A 10,525-nucleotide genomic window follows, 5' to 3' on the forward strand; every position below is an offset into this window, starting at 1 on the left:
CGAAACAGTTCAGTGTGGGACTGAGTTTTAAATCGAATCATAGCTGAGAGAGTGGTAACAGTAAAGTGAATCGTGAAGAATGGGTCCGTTAAAGGGTTTGATTGGTTTTGTCTTGGTGTGTCTATGCTCAAAGGTAAGTTTATTTATTAAAAATGTTGATGAAAAGGACGAAAAAACAAAACTAAAAAGTTATGTACTTACAGATTTGTACTTACAGATGTCAACATGAATTTATTAAAATCAAGTTGTTGTGAAATGCGCTGTAGAAATAAAGTTGCATTGTATTGTCTTAATCATTTATTTTCTCTGGAATTTACAGGCTTCAGGTCAAACAGGTATTGTATTTTTATTTTATTTTTTTAATATATATTTCTATTGATATTGGTGATATATATTTATATATATTTCCCAATTATATTGTAAATCATTATAACCCAAATAAAAATGTGTTTTACAATAGAAAAATATGATTTTGTATGCCAAACTTTTTTTACCTCCTCAGTTTTCACAGCATCAGTGTTCGCACAAACATCCAGGAGTGCAACTCTCCAATGGAACAGGTATCCTGGAGCCACCTCATACCTGATCACAGTGTCCCTCGAAGGCTCGCAAGATGTCATTGCTTTCACCCAATTTGGTGAAAACACAGTGATGGGCACTGTAAACTCTCTCTCCCCGAACAACTTATATGTCTTCACTGTTCAACCTTTGGGTATTAACCAAGTCCCACTGGACATTTTCACCGTTCAGTCATTAACAGGTGAGCATTTACGTGGTACAACAAATCAGTAATATGACAAAATGACTCATGTGTGATTTAATCCTATACTTCCACTTTTACTGTAATTTTAAAATGTGATGAGGGTAGAATGTTCCTCAGTGGATGACAACTGTTTTAAGGCCATACAAAGTATTGCATATTTGAAAATGTAAGAAAGTGTTTCCCCTTCCTAAATGTCTTGATCTGATCGAAATTATTTCTAATATTTCAGCTCCTGGGGTGATGGATCCCATCCAGAAAGTCAAGCCAAAAGACAGCCAAACATTAATAATTGAATTCAACTTGGTGACAGGAGCAACTCATTACATTGTACGAGTCCAGAGTTCTGATGGTTTTTATAGAGAGGATGCAATTTATTCCTCCCCAGCTGAGATCATTTCCCTCACACCATACACCGAGTATACGTTGAGCATCATGGCGGTGAATAGTGGAGGCCGAAACCAGCCGTCTCTCTCTGTAACTGGAAAGACAGGTACAATTTTCACGCTTTCATGTCTGGGAAGCTTTTTCAATTCAGTCCATGGGGAATAACACAGAAAGTGTATACTGTATTAAATGTAGCAAACTAAAAAAGAGTCACATTACACCCCATACTCAGTAGGGTTCATTGGATCTTCTCGATTGTCATAGCACATACAATCACACTCACTTGATACATCAACAATGTTCAAGCAACTCTAGGTCATCATATGAGAAATATGACAGCAGCCTTCCGGGGTTGTCCTTTATTGGTGGCAACTTTACCTGAGCCTTCGATGTAAAACACAAAGTGTTGACCTGATATTCAGTACGCATCTATTGTCGCCTATCACTCAGGGGGCCACATCTAATCCATGAGCAAAAACACCAAAACAATCACTGGGGATGCACAGAAATGGAAGTTCTTGACTGAAACCAGAGGCTGAAAACCGAAGCAATGAAAGGAATTATAATGCCTTAAAAGAGAGTTGAGCATGAACAAACTCCCATGAGTTCTTATAATACATAAAAGGAACAAGTGTATCACAGTTATGAGGCATTTTTAGTTGATAAAATGGATACAATTTGTCTTAGAAACGCCAGAAACTATGAGCCGTCATGGCACTGGCACAGTGTAAGCCCAAAAAATCAATTCAGTTCAACCAATGTACTTCATAGTTGATAGAAGCATAGAAAATTATGTCATAAATATTTGGACATTTGGATATAAAAAATGGCCTTATGCACTTAAACATTTTTCAAGTTACAAATTGGGAACTATGGAACTGTTGACAGTCTTAATCATCCCGGGGCGGAGCTATATGCTGGCCAGGGGCTGCAATAGCCCTTATCACTCTCTGGCCACCCTAACTGTACATCTCGTTGAAGAGTTCAATACCAGTGATTTTTCTGGCATTTTCACATGGGTGCAGTATTAATTAGACCGCTTGACACTCTGCCACAATTACTTAATTCAATTGCATATTTAAAGAAACACTTTACCACTTTAAAAGATTATTCCTTCATTAAGGAACATTTGATTTCTACAATGTCAACAAAACAATTACTTTCACACTATAGTAGAACAACAACATGACAGGGAGGTCTGTGTTTATCATACTGTCACCATACAGTCACGGTTTCATGAAAAAAATGCACATATAGACCAATCTTTCCCAGCACACACATAATACAACCAGGGACATACCTAAATTAAAAGCGACATTTAGATTGTCATTTTTTTAGATATGATTTGAATGCGAATGATGAGTACACCGCCTATGTTTGGCCACCAGACTGAAAAAGTCCTGTTTGCACCCCTGTTGACAGTGTTATTTGATTCTTTTGAGAAACTTCGAACACCCGTTCTACTGTCTGTGTATAGTGATAACATGAAGAATGTGCAAACTGTCAAACACAAAAAACAGCCATCACTCAGATTGCGTGATTATGAGTGTGACTCAATGAGTGACCACTTTCGAGGGCTATTCATACATGCACAGGCTTGCACGGCCATTGGAGAGGCGCCCACCTCTGTTCAGTTCAGCTGACTGTTGGCACATGGGTGACCGATCTAGGTGCATTTTGGGCGACCATGGTGGCATGACCCACCTCTACCCCAAGCGTCTACCCCTAGAGTTTTTTTACTATCCCTCCTTTTCTTATACGTCTAATCTTACCCTGAGTTCCAAGGTAGAAGTTGTTGGCTTGCAACAGTTTTTTTCTGTGGCTAAATTGTCAGGTGCGGCGGAATGCCCATTTAAGGAGCAATACCATCCTAAGCACAGTAAACTATACTTGCCCCAGCATGAATATGAAGTCGTGTCCATTTTTACGCCAAGCGCATTGGGGGCCTGTCTACAAAAATAGAGTCCATAAAATCCAGAGCCCAAAACCTCTTTGAGGATCCAGTTAATACCAACAAGACTGGAGTCAGGTTTCATAATCACACGTTTGAGAAGCAAGAAAGAATAAATCCTACCCAGAAGATACATTTTGAATTGAAAATATTGATATTATATTCATGTAAAACAAGTGCATATCACTGTAACAGAATTACTGTACCAAATAACTGTGCTTTACTCCTAGTCTGTGGAGAGACTGTATTGTTCAAACTAAACATCTCATCAACATTCTCTTCTCCTTGACAGTTTTGCCCCCTCTTCAGCCCTCCACTTCTTCTCCCAGTAATGACAGCATTTTTATATCATGGGACCCAATTGATGGTGCTGTCCAGTGCACCGTTGCCCTGTATGAGGTTTTGTCCAACACAACCCTGAAACAGAACACCACCAGCACAAATATGACACTCTCGGGGTTGGAAGCTGGCTCACTCTACATGATCATGGGATGTGGCTGGGATGCTGAAGAACGAAAGGGAGAAGGAAGTTTGTACATCAACCAGACAACACGTAAGGAAGCACTTTGACATTTTATATTTGTTTAAAGAGTCTTTTGATTGGTTTGCACAATGGCCTCACAGTGCAGAGCTCGTGGGTTCGATTCCGGCTCCAGCCGTCCTGTGTGGAGTTTGCATGTTCTCCCCGTGCCTGTGTGGGTTTCCTCCGGTACTCCGATTTCCTCCCACGTACCAAAGACAAGAATGACAGGTTGATTGGACACTCTAAATTGCCCCTAGGTGTGTGAGCGTGAGCGTGGATGGTTGTTCGTCTATGCGTTCCCTGCGATTGGCTGGCAACCGGACCAGGGTGTACCGCGCCTACCACCCAAAGACAGCTGGGACAGGCTCCAGCACGCCTTGTGAGGAAAAGCGGCTCAGGTAATGGATGGATTGATGGATGGATGGTCTCTTCTAACAGGGATATGGGTTGCACAAGATTCCAAACGGATGTTGTGGTGGGACAAATACATTTACAGTCCATTGTTGAAAGTCTGATCTGATTGTTTGTCATTGGTGAATTTATTACAGGAATGAAATTCTGACAACTCTGTCCTTCAGTAGCTCATGTAATTGTTGGCAATTAAAATCCCTTGAACAGTTATGCACAGCCAGTTAATTAATGGATGTGTCCTTGTTTTATCCTTGTGTATTTATAGGACCTCCGACGCCGTCTACCGTTGAAGTCTCTGTGGAGATGATTGGAGACCAGGCTGTACTGTCTGTGTCCTGGGAATTAAATCAAGACGTTTATGGCAACATAGAATACTATGTGATCAGTGACCAGAGCCTCACATGTAACACCACATCCACCTCCTGCGTCCTCTCACCAGTGGGCTGTGGAGAGCTGCACACTATCCAGGTTATGCCCTCCAATGAAGCAGGGCCTGGTTACCCTTCAAGTCCAATTGAGTTCATCACCTGTGAGTATGAAAAATTCGATTCACACTGGAATTTCTTAACCTTTAAGAAACACAAAGACTTGTATAAATGCTAAGAGACAATATTAACATAATATGTTCAGTATTGTTCCAGTTTTATAACCATCTGTAATTGTTGTTGCCTGTCCCTCTCAGTCCCTTGCTCACCTAAATCTTTAGCTTTGGTGGAGTCAGTGGAAGGAAACTGCACTCTGTCCTGGGATATTGAGCTCTATGCAGATAGTTACATGGCCTACATCAAGAAAGGTGATGGTGTTGAGGAGACATGCAACACTACCAGCAACAACTGCACATACCACTGCGAATGTGGCTTCATGTTCCAGATGTATGTGTTTGCTTACAACTATGCTGGCTCGAGTCCCCAAGGACCCTTTGTCAACTATACCACATGTAAGTCTGTTCCTCTTTGTGTATTTGGACCTTATTTGATTATTTATTTCTGTGGACCCTATTTACCGGTGCGTTAACTTGTATGCACCATGTCTTTGTCAGTGCCCTGTTGTCCAGAAGGTGTGTCCGTCTCCCTGGTGAGCACGGAAACTCTGGAGATTACATGGACGGCATCTCGGGGAGCAGATCTGTATGAGACTCGAGCAGCGGATATTTCAGAAGTCATCCTGTGCAATGACACTGCACCCGTGTGCGTTCTCTCGGACCTGAGCTGTGACAGTGCCTACAGTATGGTTGTGACACCCTGCAATGACATGAGTGGCTGTAATCTTGCATGCAAAACTCACATCAAAGACACAGGTATGACCAAAACAAAAAAATAATGATTATGATACTTAGTTAGTGTACCATTAGACCTTTTCTGATTACTACATATTATATTTTGAATGCGTCTTAGTTTCAGGAACTCCTTCTGTAAAATCTAGATCCTACAAAATGCATTTACTATTAAAGCAATTTATCCACTCTCCAATGTGAGATTTTGTATGTATAGAACATGAGGAAACTGTAGTTTACCTAATCTTTCATTAAATACAGAAAAAGCCTTTTCGAATAGTTAAACTATGGCAATCCATGACTATACGTTTCTAGTTGAATTATTTGATGTTCCCGGAAAACTTGACAGTGTAAAGCCTGATGAACCATTAAAATAATGATATATAATCTTTTATAAACAACAAAAAATAAAATTATTCACAAACACATGAAACATATTTTTAATGCAAAATATGAAAAGAAAAATTAACATTTAATTATTTAAAAGATCCACCCATCCATTATCCAAGCAGCTTATCCTCACAAGGGTCACGGCTGTGCGAGAGCCTATCCCAGCTGTCGCCAGGCAGTAGGCGGAGTAATCAAAGCCAATCGCAGGGCACACATAGACAAAGAAGCATTCACACTCACAATCACACCTCAAGACAATTTGGAGCGTTTAATTAGCCTTCCATGCATGATTTTGGAATGTGGGAGCAAACTGGAGTACCCGCAGACAACCCGTGCAGGCAAGGGGAACACGCAAACTCAACACAGCAAGGTCAGAGCCAGAATCAAACCCTGAACCTCTGTACTGTGCGGCGGGGGTGCTAACCAGTTGTCCACCATGCTGTCTATTTATAAGATAGTATTATTCTGTATAAGTTCTACTATCCCGCAGCATTGAGAACTCGAATGGAACCGGAAAAGGAATATTACAGTTTATAAAAGTTTCTTTCCCTAAGGTTCCCTCTTTTCCTCAAAACAGTTTTAAAATATTAAATGTAATTGACCTCCAAAGTTAAACAAAACTGAACTGTACTTAGCAAATGTGGTTTACGGAAATCAAAACAAATTTAAGCCTCTATAACATGATTCTTCACTCACCACAGAGAAGCCGTATGGAACTCCGCTTCCTTGAGAACCATATCCTGCCTCTTTTAGACCTCTCCCTACCCCAAACACACCTAATTCAAACGATCAGCACATCAATAAGCTGTGTAGAAGCCTGAAACAATCCTTATCATTTGAATTAGGTGTGTTGAAGATTTGTTGAGAGCTCTAAAACAGGCAGAATATGGCTCTCTAGGAACCGAATTCCCTCCCCCTGCACAAGAGGAAGCCTGTATATCAAAAGTCATACTTTTACCACACTTTGGAGAAGCCTCGGAAACTGAAGAATCACATGATACGTTTGGCATCAAATGGTGAAATATCAAATAACAATGTTGCCTATCTATCACTCTAAATATCTTTTACTTTTCCTGGCCAGCCCCCTGCATGCCCATGTATATCCAGCTTGATCCAAAAAACTCTTCCTGTATCAGTGTAAGCTGGACGGCAAACAACCGTGCTGCCAATTACAGTGTGAGGGCAGTGGGAGAAGATGGCACACACACCTGCACCTCTAGTGGAAGAAGCTGTGACATCACAGGTCTGCCCTGTGGATCCATCTATGAGGTCACCGTCATAGCAACCAGCACTGCTGGGCAGAGTTTATCCAGCTACTCTGAAACACTCGAAACAGGTAAAAAATTCCATCTTTGTCACTGAATCAATGCTGCTCCATACTGGGAATCAAAAACATAAACACTCAATATCCTAATTTGTCATTGGTTGCTGTACTCTTTTTCTCCCTCGTCAGAACCATGTTGTCCTGCCACTCACATTGTGCACCAGGTCACTCAGGCAATGACCAATGTCTCATGGTCTCATGCTAAAGGCGCTAATACATTTATGACCTCGTTGACATCACCACGTGGTCATGCAAGCTGCCACACCCAGGACTTCCACTGCCTCATGGGATGCATCACTTGTGGCACAAACTACACAGTCACCATGGAGGCTTTCAGTCTCAGCGGACGCAGTGTCAACTGCACTTATCAGGGCTTCTCGTCAAGTGAGTTATTCCATTTCCAGCTAGTTATTTGACCTGAAATGTAGGTTCAAAGGGAAGCTGGAGCCGATACCGACTGACTTTGGGCACAGGTTGTACTCGCCCTTCGTTAGTCACAGGATTGACGCAAAGAGACAACTATTCACAAGTGAATGTGAACCATTCACACTCACATTCACACCAACATCTAATTTAGAGTCCTCAGTTAACCTAACAAACATGTTTTTGAACTGTTAGAGCAGGCGTGGGCAAACTACGGCCGGGGGCCACATGCAGCCCGTTAAACGTTTTAATCCGGCCCACCGAACATGAAAAAAATTTAATGAGTAAACCTTGTTTTATTTTCTAAATACTATGGCTTTTCATAGACATATATATTGTTGTAATGCTTTTTTTCACTTTCATTTAAAATTAAATGTATTTTTTTCTCCGATGAGGTAAGGTTACCAAAACACTCCATCCATCTGCTCCTGGTCTGGCCCCTCTGTCAAATTTTAGAACCCATTGTGGCCCGCCAATAAAAATGTTTGCCCACCCCTTTGTTAAAGGAAGCCGGAGTTCTTTGTGCCGAATGTACTTCATAGTATATTACTGCCTGTGCAGCCCATTTTGTGTTGTTGACAACATCAGCATCTTGTATCATCAAAAAACACTCCAAGATGTTGCAGCCATTGCATGACAAGTATGTTAATTACCAACCTTTATTCATACACAGGTAATATTGTGATTTTCCCTAATTTGGGCTTAATGGCCCGCTGAACCTTTTGGCACCTTGTGGGTTTTTCTTGCTTGTTGCCAGAAAGGCACAGGTAACAAAGAAGAATGAGTCTGCATTTTTAACGATGTCACTCATTCCGCTTTTACTTAAACATATATAACAAAATGATTTCTTGGATTTAAAAAAAAGAAAGCCTTTTTTTTCCCCATTAAATAAGAGAGCCACAATATGCTGGTCACTGCCTCATATTGTCTCTGTCTGGCAGGTGCATGTTGTCCGTCCGGCGTGAGGGTGTACAAGATGGCTGGAAACTCTTTGCGGCTGTACTGGCGCACCACTGGCAGCAGCCACCGTTACATAGCCGAAATAATGGGCAGCAACAACACCTACAACTGTACTACAGATGCGGGAGAGAGCAGCTGCAATATTGTAAATGTCAATTGTGGAGACATTTATCATGTAGAGGTAGCTCCGTTGACACCAGGGGGCAGCAAAGTCTCATTTTGCGCTCAAAGGGTTTATTCAGGTATAGTGGCAAAACACTTGACTCACTCTAAACGCTCAGCAAACAATATTGATACCTTAAATTTAGAGCTGAAACATCTGGGCTGATTCCATATTATTTCTCTTTCAGTCACTTGCACAGGAAGTGATGTTGGCACAGGTTAGTGCGTTTTGTAATGACATGAGGAAGTATAAAGTCATATTTTAATCATGTAATACATTCATCTAGGTTTTGCTACTTTTTAATAGATTATTATCTTTAGAATGATCAGTGTATAATTGCATGAAAAAAATCTAAATGAACAAATCAACTTTCTTGCAGTGATTTACAGAGGCAAGAGAAGTGTGGATCAGGAAGGTAAGCACTGTAAATATATATTGCACATTAAGTCTTTATATTTGTAACATTAAAATAATTAACTCACACAGGTTTGACATTTAAAATTGTATTGTGTAACTGCACCTATTCTGTATCCACGGTTTGCTGTCAGATTATGTCGCTATCACACGGTAACTCATCATCATCATCATCGTCATCATCATCATCATCGTCATCATCATCATCATCATCGTCATCATCATCATCATCGTCATCATCATCATCATCATCATCGTCTATCTGCATCATCCCTCCTCGTTTGGACACATAATATCCTCCAGTTATAAAAGCATCTTATCATTTGTCCATGTTAAGTTGATGGATGTTATCTTGTAAACATTCTCTTTTACTATCTCAACATAAATATGCAACCAACACTCACATCCTATTGTGGATTTAATTGTGATAAAGCACATGTGGGTGACCCGCACTAGTTACAATAGCTTGCAGGGATGTAAAAAACATGCATTTAGCCATAATTACTAATGCAAAGTGGTGGCCTTATTTGAAATATTGTTTAGTACAATATATGATTTGAGACGTGTTGTTTAAAAAGCAATACAGTTGGTAAACAGCTATTTCATTTAGTGTGTAAAGGATAATATCTCCTTTGTCAACAACTAAATATCCTCAAGACTCCCGCAAGGCTCGGCCAAGTCTTCTGCTAAAGTGAATCAGACTGTAATACATCATATTGTACTGTGTCGTAATTGAAATGAATCTTATCGTAACACATCAGAGCAGCTTTGAAAGTATATTGATTGTATCGTATCATATTGTTTTGGTCTAATTGATGGAGATGCACCTGCCGAAAACCTTGCCTATTGAATCCATCACTCCAATACCCAGGCCAAGTTGACGTTCAAATCCACAACCCTTGATGTCAGGCCTGCAGCACCACCACACATTTGAGGCCCTTGAGAACAAAAATATGACTTTGTTTTCCACTATTTCAGTACTTCCAGTGCAAATTGAAAATACAACAAAATTTTATTGGTCCCATGTCAGTGACTGGCTCTTAAAATCATCATGACTTTTCTCCACCTAATGTAGCCTATGTCTTGTCAGGGACCTCAGTGATAACCACTTACTGTAACAACTGTATTGTTCTTCTACTCTGCTCCAATGATTTTATACATTTGAAATATAAAATATATAATTTGGAATCTATCCATCCAAACTATAATCATAAGTATTCTGGCAAGTAGGAAGCCTCCTGAGTCTGAACATCAAAAATGATGAGTGCCTTTGGTCACCATCAACTCAATGTTGATTGTTTTGCTCAGGATGATTAAAACCCTTTGAAATGTCAATGTACGTTTCTGTGAATAAAATAATTCCCCATTATTTTGTTTGTTCTATGTTTATTGACACAAACAACCTCAATTAACAATGCAATGGGAAAAAATGCCAAAGATGAATGGATGGCTGTAGTTGCCAGAAAAAGTATGTGAACCTTTTGAATTACCTGGATTTCTGCATAAATTAGTCCTGAAATGTGATCCGATTTTCATCAAGGTCACA

General features: G+C 40.2%; 1 protein-coding gene across 2 annotated transcripts; it reads left to right on the plus strand.

The window, feature by feature from the left end:
• The first annotated feature begins 7 nt into the window (after positions 1–7).
• On the plus strand, positions 8–10,207 carry LOC148324022 (fibronectin type III domain-containing protein 7-like). 2 transcript variants are annotated; one of them, XM_088313483.1, is made up of 15 exons: positions 8–133; positions 320–335; positions 503–760; positions 993–1,253; positions 3,391–3,651; positions 4,298–4,561; positions 4,715–4,969; positions 5,072–5,329; positions 6,777–7,031; positions 7,149–7,403; positions 8,384–8,644; positions 8,753–8,782; positions 8,945–8,980; positions 9,114–9,155; positions 9,219–10,207. In XM_088313483.1, exons 1-14 carry the CDS (start codon positions 80–82, stop codon positions 9,134–9,136), a joined length of 2,487 nt encoding a protein of 828 aa, XP_088169609.1. In that variant the 5' UTR covers positions 8–79; the 3' UTR covers positions 9,137–9,155; positions 9,219–10,207. The 2 variants fall into 2 exon arrangements, with proteins under 2 accessions (XP_088169609.1, XP_088169608.1); XM_088313482.1 differs by lacking the exon at positions 9,114–9,155 and having other exon boundaries at positions 9,801–10,207.
• Positions 10,208–10,525: the final 318 nt, after the last annotated feature.

This window comes from Idiotropiscis lumnitzeri, chromosome 13 (genome assembly GCF_059441095.1).
Source record: "Idiotropiscis lumnitzeri isolate Australia: NSW breed Sydney's pygmy pipehorse chromosome 13, RoL_Ilum_1.0, whole genome shotgun sequence".
Classification (NCBI taxonomy): Eukaryota; Metazoa; Chordata; class Actinopteri; order Syngnathiformes; family Syngnathidae; genus Idiotropiscis; species Idiotropiscis lumnitzeri.

Bases quoted from the DNA above. Each gene is read 5' to 3' on its own strand.
- LOC148324022 (XM_088313482.1), top strand. From the start codon at position 80: ATGGGTCCGTTAAAGGGTTTGATTGGTTTTGTCTTGGTGTGTCTATGC. The intron at 7,032-7,148 runs GTAAAAAATTCC...CTCCCTCGTCAG, and splicing joins CTCTGAAACACTCGAAACAG to AACCATGTTGTCCTGCCACT. The intron at 7,404-8,383 runs GTGAGTTATTCC...TCTGTCTGGCAG, and splicing joins TTATCAGGGCTTCTCGTCAA to GTGCATGTTGTCCGTCCGGC.